The sequence below is a fragment of the Sus scrofa genome, chromosome 12 (assembly GCF_054392235.1).
Source record: "Sus scrofa isolate SSC_HxYL_T2T_F1_AM1 chromosome 12, Sscrofa_HxYL_maternal_Yorkshire_Landrace_v2.0, whole genome shotgun sequence".
Classification (NCBI taxonomy): domain Eukaryota; kingdom Metazoa; phylum Chordata; class Mammalia; order Artiodactyla; family Suidae; genus Sus; species Sus scrofa.
The window spans coordinates 15,729,128-15,756,772 of NC_139394.1; the positions used below are offsets into that span (position 1 = coordinate 15,729,128).

Genomic DNA, 27,645 nt, shown 5'->3' on the forward strand with positions numbered 1-27,645 from the left:
TGTCAAAATTTTTATTTACTAATTTAATGAGATACCACCTCACACCAGTCAGAATGGCCACAAATAACAAATGCTGGAAGGGGTGTGGAGAAAAGGGAACCCTCCTGCACTGTTGGTGGGAATGTAAACTGGTACAACCACTATGGAGATGCCTTAGAAAACTAGACATAGAACTACCATACGACCCAACAATCCCACTCTTGGGCATATATCCAAACAAAACTTTCCTTAAAAAAGACACATGCACCCACATGTTCAATGCAGCTGTATTCACAATAGCCAAGACATGGAAACAACCCAAATGCTCATCAACAGATGAATGGATTAGGAAGATGCGGTATATATACACAATGGAATACCACTCAGCCATAGAAAAGAACAAAAGATGCCATTTGCAGCAACATGGATGGAACTAGAGACTCTCATACTGAGTGAAGTAAGTCAGAAAGAGAAAGACAAATACCATATGATATCACATATCTGGAATCTAATCTATGGCATTAATGAACCTTTCCACAGAAAAGAAAATCGTGGACTAGCAGAATAGACTTGTAGTTGCCAAGGGGGAGGGGAAGGGAGTGGGATGGATTGGGAGCTTGGAGTTAATAAATGCAAACGATTGCTTTTGGAATGGATTAGCAATGACATCCTGCTGTGTAGCACTGAGAACTACATCTAGTCACTTATGATGGAGAATGATAATGGGAGAAAAAAGAATGTATACATGTATGTGTAACTGGGTCATATGCTGTACAGTAGGAAAAAAAACTGTATTGGGTAAACCTTTCAAAATGCCATAACTAACAGCAATTTCACTTCAAAACTCTATCCCATAAAAATACACCTGTGCATAAAAAATAAATAAAAATTTTTTAAAATTTATTTACTAATTTAAAGGGATATAATAAACTACTAAACTGGAGTTTCAAATAAATATAAGTTGATCACAGAAAGGTGATATAATTTCATCCTGTACAATTTTTTGACAAGTAAATGTACATTTTCTTTCAGACTTTTTTCTTTTTAGGGCCACACCCACAGCACACAGAGGTTCCAAGACTGGGTATGGAATTGGAGCCATAGCCACTGGCCTAACCACAGCCATAGAAACACCAGATCTGAGCTGCATCTGTCACTCATGCAACAGCTTGCAGCAACACCAGATCCTTAACCTACTGAGCGAGGCCAGGGATGGAACCCGCATCCTCATGAATACTAGTTGGGTTCTTAACCTGCTGGGCCACAACAGGAACTCCTAGACTCTTTCCAATATTGAGAATTAGATCCGAAATTTGGTATTGAACGTTACAGAGCTTCATGGTAGTAATATAAGCATGTTTTGACACAATAAATGCTAGGCACATAGAGAAACTCTATACAAACATTTCTGGTTTTTTTTGTCTTTTGTCTTTTTTTTTTTGTTGTTGTTGTTGTTGTTGCTATTTCTTGGGCCGCTCCCGCGGCATATGGAGGTTCCCAGGCTAGGGGTTGAATCGGAGCTGTAGCCACCGGCCTACGCCAGAGCCACAGCAACGCGGGATCCGAGCCGCGTCTGCAACCTACACCACAGCTCACGGCAACGCCGGATCGTTAACCCACTGAGCAAGGGCAGGGATCGAACCCTCAACCTCATGGTTCCTAGTCGGATTCGTTAACCACTGCGCCACGACGGGAACTCCTATACAAACATTTCTGTATTCCTCTCAGTCCTAAGGTATTATTATTCTTATTTACACATGAGGAAGCAGAAGCTCAAAAGGTGTTCATGTAAGGCTTACCAATCAATGAATGTGGAATTTTAACCTGGTTCTTTGTCCAACCGGAAAGGCTGGGCTCTTGACCAATATGGCACTATTGGTTCTTTTGGACCCGGAGTTCTGAGCCTTAACTCTGCCACCTTATAGACATATCAATATCATTCCATAACGAACTGTTGAAAACCAAACCCTGCTTTATGATGGGTTCTTACTGTTAAACATTTTCCTAAATGTTAACCACTTGTCCCCCTTGGAACTGTCCCCCTGGATTCCACCCACTCTCCGTAACATGCAATTACCTACTACTGATGACCATAATGTTTAGGGTCTTTCTAGACCTCTTTGTGATTGCTACCAGACTGTATCTTACTAAGCAGTCTTCTTTACTTCAGATCCTAGGTGTCATTGGTTTGACCCTTCACTGGGCCACCACTCTAATACAAATGCTGGAAAAAGTCAAATCTGCACTTCATATTTTAGGCAAGCAGATTGCTTTAAAAAAAAAAAGCACAGAAAAGAAGCTATGAGTCAATAGACAATAACTCTAAAAGAGAATAAAGCTTGAGAGATAGATTATGAATTAAAAAGTAATTTATACAATGCCAAGTATATGAAAGAATATAAAGAAACAAACACGGCCACACCATGAATTTTTCTGATAAAGATGGATTTGTGTCCAAAATAGAAATATACAAAGAGAGAAGGACATAATCAAAGATGGGGGTGAAGTTCCTGTTGTGGCTCAGCAGTAACAAGCCCGACTAGTGTCCATGAGGACAGAGGTTTAATCCATGGCCTTGCTCAGTGGGTTAAGGATCTGGCACTGCTGTGAGCTGTGAGTGTAAGTTGCAAATGTGGCTGAGATTCTACATTGCTTGTGGCTACGGTTGTGGCCTGCAGCTGTAGCTCCAATTCAACCTCTCACCTGGGAACTTCCATATGCTGCAGGTGAGGACCTGAAAAAACAAAACAAAACAAAACAAAACAAAACAAAACAAAAAAAAAAAAAAAAAAGAGAAGAGGGGAAACCCCTCTAATTATATTGTCAGGGAAGAAGAGAACCCTTAAGCAAGAAGTGCTATGTTTTTAAGATAGCACAAAAGGATTATTTAGATATTTTTAGAAACAAAAGGCCAGATCCAGTGCCCAGGAAAGATAATTAATTTTTGTTCTAAACTTCCCTTTATGAATTAGCTGTACTTGACATAAATAACATCTTAATTAATCCATACAATACCCTGTGAGGAAGTAACAATAAGAAAAATGATAACACTATGATACCAATTAGAAAATACACTCAGGATATGGATGTGACTTGACCAAGGTCATCAGGACTTGAACTCTGTACAAGTAAAACTGACTCCAGAGTCTGCCATGCTTAACAATATCCTGCCTCCAAGCAAGGGGCATAAGAACAATTACTCAAACCTTATTTTGCTGTAATCTTGTCCATTCATTATATTTAAACTAAAAAGAGTAGAATAAATATTGTTAAGAAGTCACTGAAGTCCAAGTTATGAGTCGAAAAACATATACTTGAAATCCAGGCCCACACAATTTACACTGGAGTTCTAAAAGAACATGAAGACAGGAACACAAAACTACTAATAGCAATCTTTGTAAACTTGGGGAGGAAATTAGGAGGGCTACAGGAATAGAGGGTGACCAAATACAGATATTAAACAGTTTATACAGAATCTTTGTAAAAGGAAAAATGCTTACTGAATCCATAAAGGGTCACAAAGAAAAGTAATTCCAAAACAATCTCATGTCCAAAAGGACATGACATGGTGACTAAACTCGAAGAAGAAGGAAATAACACAGATGTAGTACCATCATGATATTGGGCGTATCCTATTTTATTATTATTTTGCTGTACCCTTGGCATACAAAAGTTCCTGGGGCCATGAATTGAATCCATACCACAGCAGCGACCCTGGCCGCTGCAGTGACAATGCTGGATACTTAACCCACTGAGCCATAGGGGAACTCCACTCTGGTCTTAAATGAAGTCTCTTAAGTTAGAAAAGGCAGATACGATAACAGCTTTCCAGGATATAGGACTTCCCTGTGAGACAGGAGCCTCATTTATGTCACACGGCTCTAAAAGACGGAACTAGAACTAATAGGCAGGAATAAGAGAAGATTTTTGCATGTATGCAAACAGAAAATTGATGGTTACAACTAGTCAACAAAAGAATAGGCTACATACAAAGTAGAAAGCTTGCCATCATTCTAAGTTTTCACAAAGAAGCCAATTGACTATCCACTTGATAGTCATAATAATGATAATAATACTATCAAGTCACATCAAGTAAATTACCAGTGATAATTTTTACAGATTGCTGTAAAAATTAAATTTGCTCACTTCATACTGCCTGGAACATAGAAATGGCTCAGAATACATTATCTACTATTACTATTATCATTACCTAAAAATTTAGTGGAACTTGCCTGTAAAATCATCTGGACTTGCTGATTCAAAGGGTTCTTTAAATATGACCGGGCTAGTCATATTTTTAAGTTTACCTGAGCCAATTTTAGAGTTTTTTTTCCTTCCATTTATTTAGGTTTCTTTTTTATGCTGTTCTGCTATAAACCTTTATACTATATTCTGTTTTAATAAAGAACAGTACTATCAGTGGCTATTTCATTTCTTGCTCTTGTCATATATGTTGTGTGTCATATATGTGGCTTATTTTTCTCTCTCCTTCTCTTTTCCGCTTTGATGGGAAAAATCCTACCTAGCAAAAGATTTTTCTACTCTCTTAATCTTTTCGATGTACTTGTGGCTTCACTGATCAAGAATTTTTATTTTTAGTTTTATTCATTTTGCTTTTAATTTTTTGATTACTTCTTTTATGTTTACTTGTTCTTCTATCTCCTTGAGTTAAATGAATAGTAAATTTACTTGTAGTATTTCTTGTTTTCTAATTAAAAAATTCATACATACATACAACATACACATATGCATACTGGGGAAAAAAGAAATCAATTAGTATATGATTAACACTAAGGCGAGGCATGTGCTTCCTTCAGAGCAACTGTGATAGAGGTAGTTGTGTTGTGCCTTCAGGACTGCAGAGTGGTGGGAGTTCCTGGCTTCATTCAGGCCTCTGGGAGATTCTGAAAGCCATCATAACCCTTTACTAAATGTCTTTCTGTTTAGACTGGCCAAGGCAGCTCAGTTTTCTAAGACTCAGATTCTAATGAAACATCTACTAAGATAAAAAAAAAAAGAAAGAAGGGGGTCAGCTCATTTGCTTACCAGTGAAATTATACATCAAAGAAAAGAACACCTATCAGGAATCTTTTTTTTTTTCCCCCATTGATGAAGGCTAATAACAGCTTTACAGGAAAATTATAAAAACATCTTCTTGGGCATTATCTTCATTTGTGGATATGCTATAATTTTCCTAGGAAGACTATTTTCTTCTGGAAAACATGAGTTTTCAAATAAAAAGGAATACTTTATAGAAACTAATGTCCAAGAAAATACTGGCCTTCAAATAAAAAAGAATACTTTTATAGGAATTAGTGAGGACAAGGAAATGGGAAACTGAGCACAAGTTTATAAACAATGACTTCTCATAGGTAGATACTGAGAAGATCTAATAGGTAGATGGTTTCTTGCGGATTCTTGACTAAGTCAAATTTGACCCTAAAATGTGAGTATTTGAGTCCAGAGGTTCCATTACACCGACGATCTTCACTAAGTAGTAGCACCTAAAAAGAACATCCTGGTAAATTCCACATTCACGTTGATGGGTTTAGTGATATAACCTCTAAGTCCATATCATTAAGTCCAAATTAGAAAAGGACAAAAGAACTGTAACAGGCAACAACAGAGTGAAAAAAAACTGACAAATGAGAGAGAGAAAAATCTGAAAAACTACTCATTTGGGCACAACAATCCGCCATCTACCTACAGTAGATCATCTAAGGTCTGTCACAGTAGAGTTCAGTTTTTCATGTTTATATTATCTTTAAATCCAAGTGAGACCAGTTCCAAAAGGTTAGATCAAGTTCCGCAGATAGTAAGTAAACACATTTTAAAAAGATAATCTTGCAAAACGTTTTTTTAAATGACATAAATAGACAAACTCCTAACACTAGAACGAAATTATCTAAAGCAACTCCTCAGAGCAGCGTTTCTCAAACCTCTCTGGTCAAAACAGATTACTAAAAATATAGATTCTTGAGCTCGAGATTTAATGAGACAGAATCTCTGAAGTGGGACTGATCATGGAAATCTAAATGATTAGGAATTTTTGTTTTTAAAAGAAGCACTCCCAATACTTCTAATGTGAATGGTCTAGGAACCTCATAGTGAGAAACCATGTCCATAAGCATTTTAACAAAGGTGAAGATTTTACCATAGTAAAAGTCACATATGATCTCCCCCCTTTTTCCTGTTACCAATTTTTGTGCAACATGTGTGTGTGTGGGGGGGGTTGCATAAAATTAGAAGAAAAGTATCGATTATTCAATGTCTGTATCCCAGGCTGTGCGTAAAGGAATCTCACTTAATTTTCACAGGAACCATGTAAAGGAGAATTGCTATCACTTCTTTCTATGAGAGAAAACTAACAAAAGCACAAATCATATGCTTCGTATAACCAGTAAGAGGCAATGCCGCGATTCAACCTGGTTTAAGAGAAAGGCCCATTTATTGCCATTATACTTGCAGTCCTCATATGTGGATTCGTGGATGAGGAGGCTTCGTTAGGTAGGCCTTTAGGCTTTTCAACCTTTTTCAATCCTACAAAAAAGCCACTGCTTGTGGTTTTGTTATTAGAAGACAAACATACTAATATAATTCTCTTTTAGTGTCAAAACCATTTGCTTTTTCCTATGATAAATTCTAATTATTTGCATAATTTTTCTTTGTATGAGAAAGCCTCCATATACAAGTCATCTAACCTGACAGAAATAAAATCATTTCATAAGAAAAATGTAAATGATTTTTAAAATTTTGGCCCTTTCTCCATTAAGGGGATATTCTGGCCTTTCAATGGAATATACACAGCAATCCTACCGCTGCTATAAATAATCCCACTCTAAATAAATAACACAATAGTATAAATAATACTTCTACTCTGTATGAGTGACTTCCATTCAAATTATGAAAAAAAAATAGAAGAGAAAGTTATTTGCTATATACAAACTCCTGGGTTAAGTTTCTATAAAAACCTAAAAAGAGTAGATTTAATTATGTTGCAAATCAAGTGTGTGTAAACATCAAAGAAAGAATTCTTTGATAATGTATGTTGCCTTTTCTTTGGTCAAAATATACATACTGACAAAGACTCCTTCCTCAACTAAAATTTAGTCAGGTTACTCTGAGCACTGCCCTCCCTCCCCCAAGCCCCCAGTCTATGTATACAATTTTTAAAAGTTACACTCCATTTACAGTTATGACAAAGTATTGGCTATGTTCCCTGTGCTGTACCATAACCCTTGTAGCTTATTTTAAACCAGTAGTTTGACTAGACCTCAGCCTAGCCCAGCGTAGCAGGAATTCCCACCTTTGATATCTAATTACCAGGTCTGCTTTCAGCCAACATTCCCCTACCTTTGATATCTCCTCTTAGTAATTTTCCACCCACTGCCACCCTCCCCACTTTGCTTCTTGGTTATAAATCCCTAGCTGTATTTACTCTTATGCTACAGAATCTTGAGTGCACCTAAGTCAGACTATGAAGACTAACATAAGCTCTAAGCTCTCTGTATTCGGAACTAGCTTTTCAGTTATCTTCTCAAAACCCATGTTTCCATTTTATCCAAATATAAAATGAAAAGTAACATGTATGCAATGTTTATGATACACTAGGTTGTATGTTTAAGAAATCTTATTTAGGGGTTCCCATAGTGGCCGAGCAGAAACAAATCTGACTAGGAACCATGAGGTTGAGGGTTTGATCCCTGGCCTCCCTCAGTGGGTTAAAGATTGGTGTCGCCGTGAGCTGTGGTGTAGGGTCGCAGACACAGCTCAGATCCTGCATTGCTGTGGCTGTGGTGTAGACCGGCAGCTGTAGCTCCAATTGGACCCCTAGGCTGGGAACCTCCATATGCCGTGGGTGTGGCCCTAGAAAAAAAAAAAAAGAAAAATCTTATTTAACTTTCATAGCAACCCTGTATTTTTTTCTAATAAAATTCATTAAAGTACACCTTGAATTCCGCTGTTTCTAAAAACTGCAAAGTAATTACTCTTATGTAAAAAAAAATATTATAAGTACACTAAAATGTACTATGTATAGGCTCTTTTTAATGTCAAAATAACCTGAAGCAATTTTCCCAGGATGTCTCAGAAACAAACTGATGACTCCATTGTATCAATAATGAAAATATTATTTTGGCCTGAGCTAGCATCTAAAGTAAATAGGCTACAGCATGATTAGATTGGTTATTACGACTTATTTATCATCTAAATTGGACCACCACATGGTTATTACAATCTATTGGTAGCAAATACTTTAAAAATCAGGCCAGAAGAACCTTTACCCAGAGACAAGATAATAATCCATTTAATATCAGTATTTTAAGGTTACTCCTCAGCAGAGTGTTTTACTTAAGGCAATTAAATACATTACTTGAACGTCACCTTCCAAAAGCTCAGAATTCATATTTGATAGCCAAATCTATTTTAAAATTATAATAATGACTGTTGCTAACATTTATTGACTACTTATTCTATTACAGACACTGTCTTATGAGCTGTATACAAACCAACTCACCCAATTCTCTTAACAGTCCTATGAGGTAAATACTATCATTATCCTTATTTTGGAAACAAAGAAATTGACGTATAGAGACTTTAAGCAAATTTGCACAGTTTACACAATTAGGAAATGGTAGCCAGGGTCCATTTTGTTATGCTGCCTCACGAGATAGCGGGTTTTCCATATGGTGAAAAATACAAACATTATGGATGAGTATACAACAAAATTCATGTTATCCCTCGCCCACTTTTTTTTTTTTTTTTTTTTTTTTGGCTGCACCCATGGCATGTGGAATCCCAAGCCAGGGATCAAACCTGTGCCACAGCTGTTACCAGAGCCATAGCAGTGACAACGTCAGACCCTTCATCCACTGAGCCATGAGGGAACTTCATCCCTCTCCCACTTTTGGTTTAGTTATTTTATCTCCACTCCACCATCAAATGTATGCATATGTGTATGTTCGTGCATATCACTTTAAAACAGAAATGTTTACTATATAATCAATATTACACACACACACACACATGCATTTCAAACTTGTTCAAATTTATCTGTAAAATAAACTCTGAGCAATAAAAGTGCTGTGTCAAAAATTATGTGCATTAAAATTTGGATACCTACTTCAAACTGCCCTATGAAACAGCTGTACTACCAATGGTGTAGATATGGAAAATTAAACTTTTAGTAAACAGTGTACATAATAGGCAAACAGTATAAATTCATTAGGTGCTGAATGAGTGAACTATTGGCACTCCCAATTATCTATATTTTAATAAGAACTCTGAGGGGCTTTATTGTATCATGAACAAAAACACCTTGGAAGGATCCCTGAATAAAAATCTAGAGAATGGTGGCAATTCCATTACCACAGATAACTGAGGCCAGTGATGTGTCTGTACAGTCTCTTCCATTCCCTCAATGCAGAGCAATATCCAACTAAGTCGATGAACCTTGAGGTTTCACCAACCTCTAGGTCTTCTGGTTTCACTCATATTGCTTATAGACATATCTGTCTATGTCTTCCATTACTTTTTTTAAAAAAAACAGAAACGTTTTAACTGATATAGCAGATGCCTTGGGTGAGCTGCTTAAGTTCTCTAAACCTCAATTTTTTCCATTGGTAAAATGAGACAAGTGAGGGAGTTCCCTGGTGGCCTAAGTGGTAAGGACTCAGTGTCACTGCTATGGCTTGGGTTACAGCCGTGGTTCAGGTTTGATCCCTGGCCCAAGAACCCCTCTCCATGCTGCAAGTGCAGCCAAAAAAAAAAAAGAGAGAGAGAGACAAATTTGGAGTTTAAAGGCCTGGGTATTAATCCTGGTTCTGACTCTTAGTTGTATTGTTTTGAGCAAGACATTTTACCTAAGACTTAATTTATTCATGTATAAAACGGAGATACACATGAAGAATACATGAGTTTACATGTGTAGGTCATACGATAGGCATTCAAATGAGAATTATTACTATTACCATTAATCACTAAAGAGTATATAATTTTTAAAATGTGAAGTTTTAAAGTTCCAAACTGTTATTTAATATTAAAAACAAAAACTTCTCACCAAATTTTTTATTTTATTTTTTTATAATGATTTTTATTTTTTCCATTATAGCAGGTTTACAGTGTTCTTCTCACCAAATTTAAACAAATTTTGTTAATAATAACAGCTAACATATTCTGAGCATTTAATATTTGCCAAACACAGTTTTAAGCAAGTATTAAGCAACGTGATAACCATCAATGTGTAGGCAGGATGTATTGTTAACCCTATTTTGCAGATAAACAAACAGAAGCCTGCAGTAGTAAAGTGACTTTTTCAGAGCTGGGATACAAACTAAAGCAGTATGAATACAGAGCCGGTTTCTCTCTTAACCACTTTTCCTCATTTTTACACTGAATAGAGCAACATAATTTATAATTAGTTTTCAAGCTCCAAATTAAACACCTTTATTCTCAAGCAAGGCTTTCCCCATTCTAACTCCCTCAAGTCTATAGATAAGTCTAAGTATTTGGAAACGGATCTTCACACACACCTGTGTGAAGGACTGAGACGTTAAGAGTACAAAGTTATACCACAAAAATAATAGGAAAAGCTTACTCTGTTTTACAAGATCAAGACAGATTAATTTTTTTTTTCAATTCTCTATTAACTTGTTAGAAGTTAAAGATCTATTAAAAGATCAGGAGAACATACTCAAGATTAAGGACCACGGGATACTCCCTCTTACTCCACTCTTTACATACTTGCCACCAAGATCTGATTAAAAGGCAAATTGGATATTGCTTCCCTTTCCAGCTCTGCTTAAAATCCTAGAGTAGGTTCGTTATCATGATCCTAAACACGTGGTTCCTGCAGAACCTCTTCAACTATTTACTGTACACTCCCTTCCCCTCAGACTTGTTTTGCTGAGGCCACACTTGCCTTACTTCTTTTATTCCTTGAACATATGAATGCTGCTGCTCGGCTTTAGGACTTTCGTTCCGGATCTTCCCTTTGTCTGGCAGGTCCTGATCCCAGACCTTCCCTTGGCTGGCTTTTTCTTTTCTTTCTTTTTTTCTGGTTTTGTTTTGTTTTGTTATTCAGACTCAGTTCAAATATCTCCTCCTCTGACTCTCCCTGATCACTCTCTAAAGAGAAACCTAGATCTACCCTGGTCTTTCTCTATCCCATTTCTTACTTTATTCCCTTCATAGTACTTGTTACTATCTAAAATTAAAGTATGTATTTATATGTTTATCATCAGTCTCCCTCCCAACTAGAAAATAAATACCTGGAAGGCAGGGGCCTTAACTGTCTTTTCCTTTACTCTGTTTTCTGTACCTAAAGCAGCGCCTGGCATAAAGTAGGTCCTAAACAAACATTTGCTTTATGATCAAGAAAAAGCACAGAAGAATAATAAGCAAATTACCTTGACCATAGCATAGACAGGAGACTAAATATTAGAAAGTCAGAAAGAAAACAGAAAAAGATGACTTTTCTTACCCAACTTATTCAGTTTGGTTGTAATATGAATATGAAAGATAAGGTACCTGGAAGTTTAAATGAATGGAAATGGATAAATTAGTAAGTGTAGCCCTAATGGCCATTTTAAATTAATGTATTTTGTTAAGAAACATTCTCTGGAGGATATTTCTTTATGATCAGCCAATCTTTTTCCATTCAATATCCTTTTTACTTATAACAAAATACAATTCAGAAAGATAACTAATGAATAATGTACTAAATAAGATTTTTAATTTAAATCTCAAAGTAATTTCATTCCAGATTAAACAGGAAAATTCGTATCATCTAATTCACTTGGCAGAAAATTGGCCACATAAAATTTTTCATGGCATCCTCTTTCAGGAGACAGATTTCTTTCATTCAGATATTTAAAAATGCATTCTCAAACTTTAAATTCTTAGGCCTTTGACAATCTCTTCAGTAAATAAAACAAAATTGAGAGGATAGTCATAGTGCTGTAAAATTAAAACTGAATAGTTCACACATGTAATTAACCAAGTCTACCTCTTATTACTGCTTCCCTGTATCACCTCTGTGATATTAGGTACTTTGTTATTAAATGCATTTATTTCTTAGGTTATCTAAAGGTTGCCTATTTAAGTTGAAGTTCAAACTGGGAGAGGCAAGTGGGATAGTACAGTGCTACCTTCAAAACCTCAGGCAATCTAGCTAACTTTTATAAGGAAATTGAATTTTTCTTGCCATCTCTACTAATATGTGTAGTAAAATGATGCACATTACTTGACAGCCATCAGATCTGGTGTATTTTCAGCAACCAATAAGAAAAAAGGAGGTTTTCTAAGCACAGAAATTTTATTCAGGCCCAATCACATAAAATGTACCCTGTTTTTAGATATTAGAAGGAATAAGTATTTTAGTAAACTGTTATTAAGCTATTTATTTTACTGATTTTTACCTAATGACCCAAGAATCAAAGTAGACTTTGACTCCATTATTCGAAGATGCCTAAAAAACAATACACAATACGAGAGGTATGACTTATGCTTTGCAGAACTACAGAATAAAGAAATATTTTAATGAAAATTTTAAGCATTGTAAAAGTTTCATTCAAAATAGAAGAGTCTGAAAATCCCATCTTCCTTTCTATCATCTTATTTTCTTTTGAGCTGTCGACTGATAATCAAACCTCCCTACCATCTAACGCAACGCCAGGCACACAGGAGGAAGTCAATGCATCCTTTGGAAATAACTTAATTTCTTGCCTCCATACACTCCTAACCCATCAACAGTGTCAACTTATTCACACTGGATATAAAATAATAATGTTAAAAGAAATCTAAGAGAGTGACCCAGGCTTTACATGTTTTTGCATACAAGTATCATTTAACAGATTAAAATTTCTTCCCTGAAAAAGCTTAAAGGGTCTAAAAAGTTCACTTAGTAAAGATACAGTTTCCCACCTAACAATTTGATCTGATTGCACAGAGCAGATCTTATGAGATCATATTACTTGTGAATTATAGTAAATAGCCTAAGAAGTTGGAGTAGTATACCAGAGAGAGGTAAATATCTAAGTCAGCTTTTAAAAATAGGTATGAAATGTACAAATCAGGATTTCAAACAAAAATACAACTGATGTACCTTTGCTAAACTATGAAGCTTTTATTATCCTAAATGACAATATCTCCATCTGTTAATCTGATATGAACAAGCTGATCAATGAAATCAGAACAACAGTGGATTCTGGCAAAACCAGAAACTTCCTGAAAGCCTAGAAAAATGTGTCCGCAACAGATGGATCATTTAGAAAATAAGTATATCAATCTGTCAAATTGAGCACTATTCTAATTCCCTAAATTAAAATCGGAAAGAGCTCCACTTTCCAAGAGTCTGTGACATCAGTCAGGCCAAGGAAGAAAAACCTAAAGATGCACACAAACATATCTGATATGACCTAGAGTGTCATACTGTTAGGTTTCCTGTTAAACATACTAAATTTAGGTAAAGTCCTTACCAGTTAACTTCTTCACAGGTTGGAGCCGAACACTGATAGACTGATGTGTGAGTAAGGGGGAGGATGGAAGAGAGCGAGACATGCCCTCCATAATCCGAATGTGCTGCATACCTTCACTCACTGGAAGTGGTGGGACGGCGTAGTCTGGCTCAAAAGCACAGTCGCTTTCTGTGGAGATGCCACCTGTTGTACAGAAGAGGATGGAATGAAAGAGCCAGTGAGAAAAGATTCTTCTACTAAAATTCTTCTCTATTAAAATTTATCTTGTGGGACGTCTCAGGACAGCATATACGGATATTGATTTTTCACTATGAGAAGACAAGGTATTTTCAACACACACATTCATCTCTACATTACTGGGTACTTAACTTCAGGTCTAGCACTAGGACATGGAACTTGATTAAGTTAAAAAAGAGTTCCTCCTTGTAAGGGGCTCACTGTCTCATGAGCGATGCAGTCATATAAAAAAATAATTGCAGGACAATGCAACAAGCATTACAATTAGAGCGATGGTCTTCAACTGTTTTCCCTGATAAAATAAACATGAAAAAAGACATTCATTTGCTTGGCAACCCAATGTATGCAATTGCTAATACAATCACCATAACTGTATTTCTTATTTTCTTTCTCCAACAAAGTACATGAAAATACAAGTGGTAAGATTAACAGTATATGATGACCTTTGAATCTGCTCAAACATTAAAAAAAGAGAAAATTACATGCTCTTTACTCCCACATACATACTGTTGATGTCTACTTCTGGTAAAGGCAGATTATAGACTTCACACTAACTTTTCTCTAAGAAAAACTAGAACTATATGTATTTTAAAAATCTTCCCAAAGGCACTGGAGAGTTAACAGCATGATGAAGAATTACAAGGAAAACACGGAGGCCTGGTATTTGTGGCTTATTTTTATTTAGTAGCATCTGAAAGGCTAAGAAACTAGTGACAGTTTTACAGAGTTGGGAGGACAAATACTGGAATGCAGAGAGAACCAAGTTGCAAAGGAGGAGCTGTTAAAACCTTAACATTTTTGTTTGGAACCCCAAAGTGTAGTTTGGGGTTTGTAGTATGGAATGTATGTAGTTTGGAACTACATTCTAGGAATAAGTATAAACCAAAACTAGACTGGCCTTTATAGGATTGAAGCTCAACTCCAAGTGTCTACCATAAAATTAAATTAAGGCAATCTTGGATTGCTAGTGCCTGCCAAAAGCAATCATAAATCTTTGAGGAAGATAGCATCATCATAGGTCTCAAATCATTTCCACAATTTTTCATATATACTATCTGGTCCTTTAACTAACAATAACAAAGAGATAAGATAACACAGCATGAAGAAAGCAAATCAGAAAGACCATGTAAAATAAATAGTCTCAGAGGGAATATAGACCATGGAACAATAAGGCACAGAATCATAAGGAGTATGCTTAACATCAAAAAGATTAAAATACTTACAAATGAATTTAACCAAAGAGGTGAAAGATCTATACATTGCGAACTATAAGACATTGATAAAGAAACTGAAGACTCAAAAACTGGAAAGATACTCTGTGTTCATGGACTATATGAATTAATATTGCTAAAATGTCCATTACCACCAAAATAATCTATAGTCTTAAGGCAATCCCTATCAAAATTCTTGTGGGGGGGGGGGCGAGTTTCCGTCGTGGCGCAGTGGAAATGAATCTGACTAGGAACCATGAGGCTGTGGGTTCGATTCCTGGCCTAGCTCAGTGGGTTAAGGATCTGGCACTGCTGTGAGCTGTGGTATAGGTCATAGATGTGGCGTTGGTGTGGCGCTGGTGTAGGGTGGCAGCAACAGCTCCAATTCGACCCCTAGCCTGGGAACTTCCATATGCCGTGGGTGCGGCCCTCAAAAGACAAAAAAAAAAAAAAAAAAAAAAAAACTTGTTGCTTTTTTCATAGAAATAAGGAAAAAAATCCTAAAATTACCATGGAACCATTAAAGACTCTGAATAGCTAAAGTAATCAAATAATCTTGAGCAAGAAAAAGAAAGCTGGAGGCATCACATTTCCTAATTTCAAATTCTATTACAAAGCTGGAGCAAAACAATTTGGTACTAGCATAAACGCACACACACACACAGATCAATAGAACAGAATAAAGAACCTAGAAATAAACCTATGCACATACAGTCAATTAATCTTCAATAAGGGCACAATGGGAAAAGGATAGTCTCTTCAACAGTGTTGGAAAAACTGAATAACCGCATGCAAAATGAAATTGGACCTTTATACCATTACACAAAAGTCAGTGAAAATGGGTTAAAATCTTAAATGTAAGACCTGAAACTGTAAAACTCTTAGGAAAATGATTTTTTTTTATTTGACATCAAAAGCACAAGCAACAAAAACAAAACAAATGAGACTATATCAAACTAAAAAAGTTACTGCATAGCAAAGCAAACCATTAACAAAACGAAGTTAACCCACTAAATGGGAGAAAATATTTGCAAACCATGTATCTGATAAGGAATTAATATTAAAAATATATAAGGAACTCATACTCAATAGCAAAAAAACCAAATAACCTAATTAGAAAATGGGAAAATTAAATATTTTTCAAAGAAGGTAAATGAATGGATAACAGGTACACAAAAATAATCATTAATCACAAATTTTAAAATCAAAACAAAATATCACCTTATACCTATTAGAACAGGTATTATCAAAAAGTTAAAAGATAACAGCTATTGGCAGTGATGTGGAGAAAAGGGAAGGCCTAAACATTGTTGGTGGGAATGTAACCTGCTACAACCATTATGGAAAACAGTATGGAGAATCCTTAAGAAATTAAAAATAAAACCACCCTATGGTCCAGCAAACTTACTTCTGGGTATGTCAAAAGGAAATAAGAGATATCTCAAAGAGTTATTTGCACTCCCATGTTCACTGCAGCATTATTCACAGTAGCCATAATATGGAAACAACTTCAGTGTCTGTCAATGGACATATAAAGAAAATGTGATTTTACACACACACACACACACAAAGGAATTTTATCAGCCATAAAAAAGGAAATCTTGTCACTTGCAACAATATGGATGAAGCTTAAGGACATTATGTTAAGTGAAATAAACCAGACACAGAAAGACTCTCCACATAGTCTCACTGATATGTGGAATCTAAAAAATAAGGCCAAACTCATAGTAGCAGAGAGAATGGTAGTTACCAGGAGCTAGGGGTTGATGGCAAAAGGGAGATGCTGGTCAAAGAGTAAAAAGCTTTCAGATATTAGGTAAGTTATGTAGATCTAATGTGCATCATGATGACCACAGCTAATGATAATATTACTACTGAAATTTGCTAAGAATAGATCTCAAGTGTTCTCGTACACAAAAAGGGCAACTATGTGAGGTAATATCTTAATTAGCTTGACTGTGGTAATCATTTCACAGTGCATACATTCATTAAAACATCATGTTGTACACCTTAAATACATATAATTTGCATTTGTCAATCATATCTCAATAAAATTGGGGGGGTGGGGAAAAATTTTAAGAGCAAGCACATTGTCTTAAATGAAATGATGATAATGTGGTCTAAATTGAAAAGTAGGAACAAATTAAGGGTTTCCCTTTGGGTTCCCAATTGTATTACAGTTGTAATTTCATCATATATAACTTTAATTCATTTAAAAAACTACCGTGATATATGATGTATTATAATTTAACCAGTGTCTTGCTAATGGCCTCTTACAGTTCTTTCTGTAGTATTTCTATAGCTCCTAGACATAGAGCTACGTCAAAAGTGCTACGAGTTTCTATTGAGAAATACTGACCAAATGCTGTATTGAGCCTGTGTCATGTTATGTAAAAAGAAAAAAAGTACTATGCTTAACATTTAAAGAAAATAAAACTTTAGAATATCAGCAATGAATTAATATTATGAAAATAAAAACTCAATACAGGGACTAAAAAACAAATTAGATATATAAAGAGAGAATCAGTAAACTGGAAGATAAAACATTTGCACATCAAAGAACACTATTAAGAGAGTGAAAAGACAACTCTCCCGATGGGAGAAAATATTTCCAAATTATGTATGATATATAAAACACTACTAGAATTCACAACAAAAAGACAATTTTTTTTTTTTTTTTTTTTTGTCTTTTTGCCATTTCTCGGACCGCTCCAGTGGCATATGGAGGTTCCCAGGCTAGGGGTCTAATTGGAGCCACAGCCGCCAGCCTACGCCAGAGCCACAGCAACGCAGGATCCGAGCCGCGTCTGCAACCTACACCGTAGCTCACGGCAACGCCAGATTCTTAACCCACTGAGCAAGGCCAGGGATCGAACCCACAACCTCATGGTTCTTAGTCGGATTCATTAACCACTGTGCCACGACGGGAACTCCCAAAAAGACAATGTGATTTAAAAACAGGCTAAAGACTTGAACAGACATTTCTCCGGAGAAGCTATACAAATGGACAATTAGCACATGAAAAGATACTCAACACCATTAGCCATTACAGAAATAACAATAAAATCAAAGACACAATGAAATACCACTTCGCACTTGGTAGGATAGCTATTAACAAAAACAACAATGATAACAAAGAAGTGTTGGTGAGGATGTAGAGAAATTAGAACCCTCACACATTGCTGATGGGAATATAAGAAGGTACAACTGCTGTGTAAAGTGGTTTGGCAGTTCCTCAAAAAGTTAAAGACAGAATTTAACCCAGCCACCCCTCTTTTAAGTACACACCCAAAGGCAATGAAAATAAGTTTTCAAGCAAAAATCTGAACATGAATGCTTAGAGCAGCATTATAAATAAGAGCTAAAAAGCAGAAACTCAAATGTCATTAACTGGTGAATCAATAAACAAAATGTGGTATATCTATACAATGAAATATTATGTAGCAATAAAAACAATTATGGCTTGATTCATGCTACGGATAAACTCTGATAACATTATACAAAGTGAAAGAAGCCAGACCAAAAATGCCATGTGTTGTATGATTCCATTTATATGAAATGCTCAGAATAAGCAAATACAGAGATAAGGTAGATTAGTGGCTGCCAGAGACTAGTACAGGAATGTAGAGTGCCTGCTTAAGAGGAATAGGTTTTTCGTGTTTTGGGCTTTTTTTAAACAGCACCATGGGCAGCAGGAAGTTCTCAATATGAGTTAGAGCTGCAGCTGCTGGCCTGCACACCAGCCACAGCAACGTGGGATCTGAGCCTCATCTGTAACCTATGCCACAGCTTGCGGTGGCATGCGATCCTTAACCCACTGAGCGAGGCCAAGGATGGAACCCACATCCTCATGGATACTAGTCTGGTTCTTAACCTGCTGAGCCACAGTGGGAATTCTGGAATAGGATTTCCTTTTGGGGTGATGGATTAAATAGCAGTGATGGCTGCTCAACACTGTAGATGATGTAAATGTACTAAAAGTCACTGAGCTATATACACTAAAATTGTTAAAATAGTAAATTTCGGGAGTTCCCGTCGTGGCACAGTGGTTAACAAATCCGACTAGGAACCATGAGGCTGCATTTCGATTCCTGGCCTTGCTCAGTGGGTTAAGGATCCGGTGTTGCCATGAGCTGTAGTTTAGGTTGCAGATGCAGCTCAGATGCTGCGTTGCTGTGGCTCTCCTGTAGGCCGGCAGCTACAGCTCCAATTAGACCCCCTAGTCTGGGAACCTCCATACACCATGGGAGCGGCCCAAGAAAAGGCAAAAAAAGAGGGAGAAAAAAAAAAGTAAATTTCATCTCAATTTAAAAATATTAGGTAGGTACTTACCATCAACTCACATATATTTAAACCAGAAGCCGTGTAGTCCATTTCTTATCACATCCCTTTGCAACACATGCATTAGCTATTCTGCAGATTAACAACCTCGAATAGATTCCAAATCTGCCATGTTCTGTTCATTTCTTCTACCATTACCATAGTCCAGATCACTATCGTCTTTCCCCCCAACTTTTGTTGGTAGAAATCTAGGATTTATTCCTTATCCTTGGACTTCAGAAATTTACCAGAGTAAGTCCTAACTTCTTCTTTCTCATTAGTCTGAGTCTTCTCTTTTTACCATACTGACCAATACTCTTTTCAACTTCTCTCTCTCTGAAACTGTGATCAGACCAATACTCCTAGACAATCTTCTAGACCTATTTTTTCAAATCTCTTTCTCTCTGAATAGATTCTAACCCTCATGCTTTCGTGAATAGATGTGAGACTAATTTATATGGGATTACAGCACTTGACACTTTTACAAACAAAAAGGCATGCCAACAGTGTAATTCTCTGATTGGAGAAAAATTACCAATGGATTTCTTAAAAAAGCAATGTATCTAGAAGAATGCATTTGATTTTTGTGCAATACCTCTTTTCAACTGAAATGTTCTAATGTTAAAAGTTCACTGATAATTTTAGAATCTAGTAATACTCCTTAAGGAATAATACCGCAATTAGTCCAGTATGGATGTCCTAGTTTACTTTTCTACTTAAAAATACTTTCCTCCATCTTCTCTGTCCTATAAATTGTGCTTGAATTCACTGCAGCCATAGAGACAAAACTAAAAATACACATTTCAAGTAAAGAAAAGTACTAGTAAACACTCACAGAATTTGACTGTGTTAGGTTTTCTTGGGTAACTAACCATCTCAATATCTCAATAGTCTACAGCATTTACTTTTATAAAGCTCAGAAGTCTGCAGATTGACTGTGGGTGAAGCTAATTTTGGTTGGGTTATCAGATTCAGAACGACTTCAATGTGTATTTCATAAAGGGCCTAGTCACTGAAGGGACAGTCACAGAGTATGCTCCTCTCACGGTAGATCACAGGACTGCAGGATACCGAGTTAAATCAGAGAAACACTGCTAATCCTCTGTTTGCTAACATTCTAATGTCCTAATAAGCAAATCCAGGAACAACACCAATGGAGTATGGAAATATACCCGGCCCACTTCAATGGGAACAACTAAAAAGTTGCATTGCAAAAGGAAGAGATGTATAGTGTTAGATAGAAAGTGAAGAACTGGAAATCCAATTCACCCAGCATTTAAGATGACACTTACTGGTACCCAAATTACTAAACCCTCATTTTCTACCTTTATTTTTACGATCACTCACTTTTCCTGTTTCAATCAACCAAGTAAAAGTTAATGAAATAATGTGGAGATATATATGGCAGAATAAAATAAACTGTAACTGCAATGTATACATCTAAGGATGACCTGACCCCCTTGCTGTACAGTGGGAAAATAATAATAATAAAAAAAAAAAAACTGCTTAACGTGACAAAAAATTCAGTTACACAGGGTACCTGGGTGACTAGACATTGAAAAGCTCAATTAAGAAAGCACAGGTATATCAAGTATGTGGACGCTAAGAAAATGTGAGAAGTAACTGCGGTTCAATAAAAATTTCAATCATCACTAAGTCTTATATTTAGTACAGATGATTATGAAATATTGAAGTACGAGTTAATAAAGAAATGCTTTAGCCTAAGGCCATAACTATTCCGCAGCATTGCCTTCTAATTTTTCAAGTTATATAAATAACAAAACTTACAAATCAAAAACCTCCAGCATGACAATTTATTGAACTGTACACATGATTTGTGAATTTTCTAGTTTGTATGTTATTAAAAGTTCATTTAAAAAAGGACCCAGAAAAACGAAACAAAACACAGCATGACGATAAACTAGTCCCTAAAGTCAAAGGGCTTTTACATATTTAGGAAAAAGGGGGTTTTGCCTAAAATTACTCCAAACATCCTTTTAACTCAAAGCTTATAGCTCCATGACTCAGTAATATTCTCATACCATGTCCCTTTATCAGGCAGGAAGTAGGCCAAGAGAAGTGCAATAAATAGTACAGGCTAACGTAGTCAGACAGCATGACTGCCTAGGTAGAAAATTTTAAGAAATATAACCAAAAAAGCCACTAGAAAAAAAGAAGTGAGTTAGGGAAATTCAAAGGTTACAGCTTCCGCATTCCAGATAGAAGAAGCAAGTGTCTTTCTATGTACCAGTAGTGAATACCCAGAAAACAAAAAATTTTAAAACCAGTAAAATAACACCAATAAAAACATGAAATAATTAGGAATAAATCTAACAAAATATGTACAACATTTGCATGCTGAAAACTACAAAACGGGCTGGTAAAAGAAATCCAAGACCTAAATGGAGAAATATAGTATGTTCACGGAACTGAAGTTTTTATGATGCTAAGTCTCTACGTAATCTATAGGTTTAAAGCAATCCTAATGAAAATCCAGCAGGCAATTATTTTTGTAATCGAAAGTTAAACTTTTATGTAAAAACAAAGAGACTAGGATAGACAAAAAAAATGTGAAGAAAATAAAAATTTGGAGTCTCATAGAACCCTAATTTCAAGACTAAAATTACTGCAATTCAAGGAGTATGTGGTATTGGCAAAAGAAGGGACACAAAATCAACAGAACAGAGTAGAGAATCTAGAAAAAGACCCACACAAATAGTCAACTAATTTTTTTGACAACAGTGCTAGGGCAATTCAATGTTGAAAGGATAATCTTTCAACAAATAGATTTAAAGCAACTGGATCAATGAGGACCTGCTGTATTTCAAAGGGAATTCTACTCAGTATTCTATAATAACCTATATGGGAAAAAAATCTGAAAAAGAATGGATATGCGTATATATATATATATATATATATATATATATATATATAATTGAATTGCTTTGTTGTACAGCAAAAATTAACACACTGTAAATAAACTACTTATAAAACTTCAATAAAATTTTTAAAAATTAAAAAAAGCAACTGGATACCCATATACAAAAACATAAACCTTGACCTGTACCTTCACCTCATATAAAATCAAACTGAGGAGTTATCGTGGCTCAGTGGTAAAGAACCCGACTAGTATACATGAGAATGCAGGTTCGATCCCTGGCCTTACTCGGTGGGTTAAGATCTGGCATTGCTGTGGCTGTGATGTAGGCCAGCACCTGCAGCTCTGATTCAAACCCTACCCTGGGAATTTCCATATGCTGCAGGAGTGGCCCTAAAAAGCAAACAAAACAAAACAAAACAAAAACAAAAAGAATGAAATAAAAATAAAATGCTACAACCACACAAAAAAATCAAGTTCAAATGAATCATAAACCTAAATGTAAAACCTAAAACTATAAAATTTCTAGAAGAAAACATAGGAAAAATATCTGTGTGATCTGTTGTCAGGTGAAAATTTCTTACAATAGACCCCACATAGATGAACTACAAAGAAAAACTGATAAGTTGGATAAATTATTTAGAATTTCTATTCTTCAAAAGACACTGTTACAAAATGGAAAACCAGTACCAACTGAGAGAATACATTTGCAAAATACATACCTGACAAAGGACTGGTAATTGGAACATAATAACTCTTTTTGGGTTTTTTTGGTCTTTTGTCTTTTTAGGGGCGTACCCATGGCATATGGAGGTTCCCAGGCTAGGGGTCTAATCAGAGCTGTAGCTGCCAGCCTACACTACAGCCACAGCAGCAACACGGGATCTGAGCAGCATCTGTGGCCTACACCACAGCTCACAGCAATGCTGGGTTCTTAAGCCACTGAGCAAGGCCAGGGATAGAACCTGCGTTCTCATGGGTCTTAGTCGGGTTTGTTAACTACTGAGCCAGGACAGGAAATCCTAAGAACCCTTTTAATGCAACAAGAAACCACTGCAATTTAAAATAGGCAAATGAGGAGTTCCTGCTGTGGCTCAGTAGATTAAGAATCCGATTGCATTGGCTGGGGTTGTTGTGAAGGTGTGTTTCCTAGCCCAGCACAGTGGGTTAAAGGTTCCAGCGTTGCCACAGCTGCTGCTCGGATTCAGTCCCTGACCTGGGAACTTCCATATGCTGTGATGTGGCCATAAAAAAAAAATAGACAAAAGATCTGAACAGACACTTCAGTAAGAGATATGGGTGTCAAATAAACACATGAGAAGATGTTCAACATCACTAATCATTATGAAAATGCAAATGAGGGGATGTCACTACCCAGATAGGGAAATAGCTAAAGTTAAAAAACAAAATGCTAACAAAAACAAGTGATGGGAAGGATGAACTATAATTCTTATATACTGCTGGTGAGAATACAAAACGGTATACAACTTTGGGAAACAATTTGACACTTTATCAACTTAACGTATGACCCAGCAATCCAATACACAGACATTTACCCCAAAGAAATGAAGGCAGAATGCCCCCGACCGTGCGTGTGCACACACATACATGCATACACACACACACACACACACACACACACACACACACAGAAGATCAGTTCATGATCTCCAAAACCTGGAACCTACTCAAATGTCCATCAACTGGTGAACAGATAAACAAATTGTGAGACAGACATACTTTGGAATAATACTCAACAATAAAATGGAGTAAACTACTAATAGATGCAAAAAAAAAATCAATCTTAAAAGCATTAAAGCATAAGAATCCAGAGTCCAAAAGGCTACATATTACCTGGTTTCATTTACAGAATATTCTGAAAAATCCTACAGTAACTGAAAACAGATTAGCAGTTGCCAAGGATTAGGGAAAGGTTTAAGGGATCTGAGTACAAAAGGGCAAGATTTAATTTTATATGTTGATAGAAAAAAAGCTCTGTTTGGTTTCAGTGGTAGTTTACATGACCATATATGTTCTTTTTAAATTCATAGCACTAAATTTAAGAAGGGAAAATATTACTATACATAAATTAAATTTCAATAAACCTGACTTTTAAGAAAACGTATAGTAATCTGTGATAACATACTGACTGTACACTAACGATTTGCAAATTTTTTTTTTTTTAAGGGATGCACCTGTGGTATATGCAAGTTCCTATGGTAGGGGTCAAATTGGATTTGTAGCTGCCAGCCTAGCCACAGCCACAGCAACTTGGGATCCAAGCCTCGTCTGTGAACTACACCAGAGCTCACAGCAATGCTGAATCCTTAACTCAATAAGTGAGGCCAGGGACTAAATCTACATCCTCAGAGATACTAGTCAGATTCATTTCCACTACACCACAATGGGAACTCCCTGCAAACTCTTCTGACCGCATGTTTTCTTTCAATGAATGTCTATTTTTAAAAAGTATACAGAAATAAAATAATACTATAGGTGATAAAATGACTCCTAGAACAAATGGAGGCACATCATACATAATAACAATGCAAAATTTATCAAAGGGCTTTCATATATTTCTGAAACAAAGAGGTATGGCCTACACTTACTCCTAATGTTCTTTTAAAGGCCAAGATACACACCACTGAGTCTGCAACATTCTTACAAGTTTACGCATTAATCAAAAAATGAGGCAGAGAAAGTTTTAATAACTAATATAGGCTCACAGAGCCAATTAACAGAAGACAATTAAAACTCTCAAATCCTTCCCATAATCTGTAAGGCCCTAGACAACCTGGACCTACTCAATTCTCTGACCGAATCACACCTCCCAACTGCTCTGACTTCATCACTTCTCAATTTCCCCCTCGGTGCACAATGATTCAGCCACACTAGCTTTTCAGTACCTTGATCTGGCCAAATTTATTCTCAACTTATGGCCTTTGTTTATTTCTTCTGCCTAAAATACTTACTTCCCAGTATCTTTGCAAGCTGGTGCTTCTTTGTCTTTATAAACTCAAATGTCAGCTCCTCAGAAAGGCCCATCAGGACTAAACTAAAGTTACCACCCACTGTTTTCTCCAGCTCCCATTCTCTGTTACATAATCCTATTTTGTTTTCTTGATAGCACTTATCATGACCTGAAATTATGTGGTTATTTTATTTGTCTCACTCCTTTAGAATGAAAGCATCATAAGAGTAAGGATTATCTCTGGTTTGCTCAGTACTCTCTTCCCTTGGTCTGATTGAGACCAGGGTACTGGGACAGTCTCTGGGGTGGGCAAGGGCGGGGCAGCTGATTCAGGCCTCCCATCATCTTGGCGGCGCAGCTCTGGCCCTTCCATCTGCCTAGGATGCTCTGCCCTAGGGTCTCTTGTCAGGGCTTTCTTCTCATGATCCCAGTCTGAGCACAGAAAGAACATCTTTCCACACAGAGGCTTGAAGGCATAAACTAGGATCTCTAGACACAGCTGACAAAAGGTGGCGATAGTGGGCATCAGAAAGGGGAAACTTTCAGCTTCTCATTATACTGCCTGCATGAAAGAGATGCAAATAGATGGGAATCTTAATAAAATAAATTTCATGAATGTAATCTATGTGGAAAAGCCTTTAGAAGGAGCATTAATCTTATCTTGCAGGAGAGAAATCATAAAGGAGAGACAAATCATGAATTTAAGAATTCTAAGAAAGTGTTCAAAACCCATTATTCTATTCAGAGACATGGGAGAATTCAAAATGAAGAAAAGCCCTTCAAATGATTTCATACTATGGGAGCATGTGGTCATATGGCCATCCCCAAACTACAAAAGAGATCTCAGACTTTTATTAATGTAATCAGTTGTCAAAAAGTTCTTCAGAAATGGCTCATCCTGTGGTGTGAGAACACTGGTCAGAAACTCCATGAACACAAACACTATGGAAAAGCCTTCAGCAGGACCAGTCCTTTTATTGCTCTCCAGAGCATCCACAGTGGGGAGAAGCTACAAAAGCCAGCCTTCAGCAGAACATCAAGCTCACAATGCCTACATGAATACACACAGGAGAGAAACACTATGATTCTAGTGGACTCAGAAAAGCCTTCAACAGCAACTTTAATGTGTGTATCCTTGGAAGAAAGTCTGAACACAATGACTGTGGGCAGGTTTTCAGAAGCCACCCATCCAAATGGAAAATGTGAGCACACACATAGAACAGAAACCTCACAGGTGTCAGGAAAATGCGAAAGGTTTCAATGGTCCCTCTTGTGTTTATAGACCTGTGAGAATTCACACTGGAGAGAAACCTTAAGAATATACACCATGTAGGGAAAAAAAATAATAATAAGGATCCAGCATTGCCATGAGCTGTGGTGTAGGTCACAGACGCAGCTTGGATCCCATGTTGCTGTGTGGCAGCTGTAGTTCCGATTTAACCCCTAGCCTGGGAACTTCCATGTGGGAAAGCCTTCAGCCCCAAATTTTCCCTTGTTCTGCATATGAGAATACAAGGAAACAAACTGTGTGAGTGTTTTACAAGTATCAGTAAGGGTATGTCATTGAAAAACATCATTAGGTTCCAGTTCTAGGAAAGATGGCATAAGCATACTACACCTTTACTCTCTCACTGAACGCAACGATAAACCCCTGAAAAGATGCAGAGAGCTCATTTCTAGTTTCCTAAGATAGAGGGAAACAACAACAACTCAGAGGCACTGGTGAAGTTCACAGTCCAGGGGCACAGGCTCAATCAAAAGTTTGAGACCTATCCATGGGACAACAGAATGCTTCCGACCCCATGCCCACCTTAAAATTACATTACTATTTACCAAAGTTAATTTTATACAGTACACTATGTTCACCTTTCAGCAGAAACTTATAAGATATGCTAAAAGTAAAAACAAAAAACAAACAAAAAAAAAACAACCCACTACGAAGAAATCAAACATGCATCAGAACCTGCCCTAGATATGGCAAGGATATTGGAATTAGAAGGTTGTGAATTTTAAAGATGAAATAGATATAACAAAATATATACATAATCTATATGAGGAGAACAACAAAACTTTGATGAATGAAGTCAAAGAAGATCTAAATAAATTGAGAAAAACTCCATGTTTATGGATACAAAGAATCAGTATCATAAAAATGTCAATTTTTCCCAACTGACCTAACAAACTTAATGCAAACCCAATCAAATTCCAGGGATTTGTTTTGTTGATATTGACAAGCTGCTTATAAAATTTGTATGGGGAGTTACCGTCGTGGCTCAGTGGTTAACGAATCCAACTAGGAACCATGAGGTTGCGGGTTAGATCCCTGGCCTTGCTCAGTGGGTTAAGGATCCAGCGTTGCTGTGAGCTGTGGTGTAGGTTGCAGATGTAGCTTGGATCCCGCGTTGCTGTGGCTCTGGCATGGGCCGGTGGCTACAGCTCTGATTAGACCCCTAGCCTGGGAACCTCCATATGCCGCGGGAGCGGCCCTAGAAAAGGCAAAAAGACAAAAAACTAGCAACAACAACAACAACAAATTGTATTAAGGGACAAAAGACCAGAATAGCCAATTCAGTG

At 36.6% G+C, this 27,645-nt stretch overlaps 1 protein-coding gene and 1 long non-coding RNA gene across 23 annotated transcripts in view; one reads left to right on the plus strand and one right to left on the minus strand.

Annotated features, from left to right (window-relative positions):
- The window catches only part of TANC2 (tetratricopeptide repeat, ankyrin repeat and coiled-coil containing 2), a 365,101-nt gene that overhangs the window by 219,295 nt on the left and 118,161 nt on the right, over nucleotides 1-27,645 (minus strand). For 16 of the 22 annotated variants that reach the window (XM_084984070.1, XM_084984069.1, XM_021068126.2 and 13 more), the window contains one exon: nucleotides 13,455-13,637. In XM_084984070.1, coding sequence (XP_084840196.1) covers nucleotides 13,455-13,637 — 183 coding nt within the window. Of the gene's footprint in view, nucleotides 1-12,395; nucleotides 12,446-13,454; nucleotides 13,638-27,645 lie in introns of all 22 variants that reach the window. The other 6 variants (XM_021068131.2, XM_084984071.1, XM_021068130.2 and 3 more) reach the window with 2 other exon arrangements.
- LOC146398066 (uncharacterized) overlaps nucleotides 1-27,645 on the plus strand; it is a 1,038,644-nt gene that overhangs the window by 98,197 nt on the left and 912,802 nt on the right. The gene's annotated exons all lie outside the window — the stretch shown is intronic.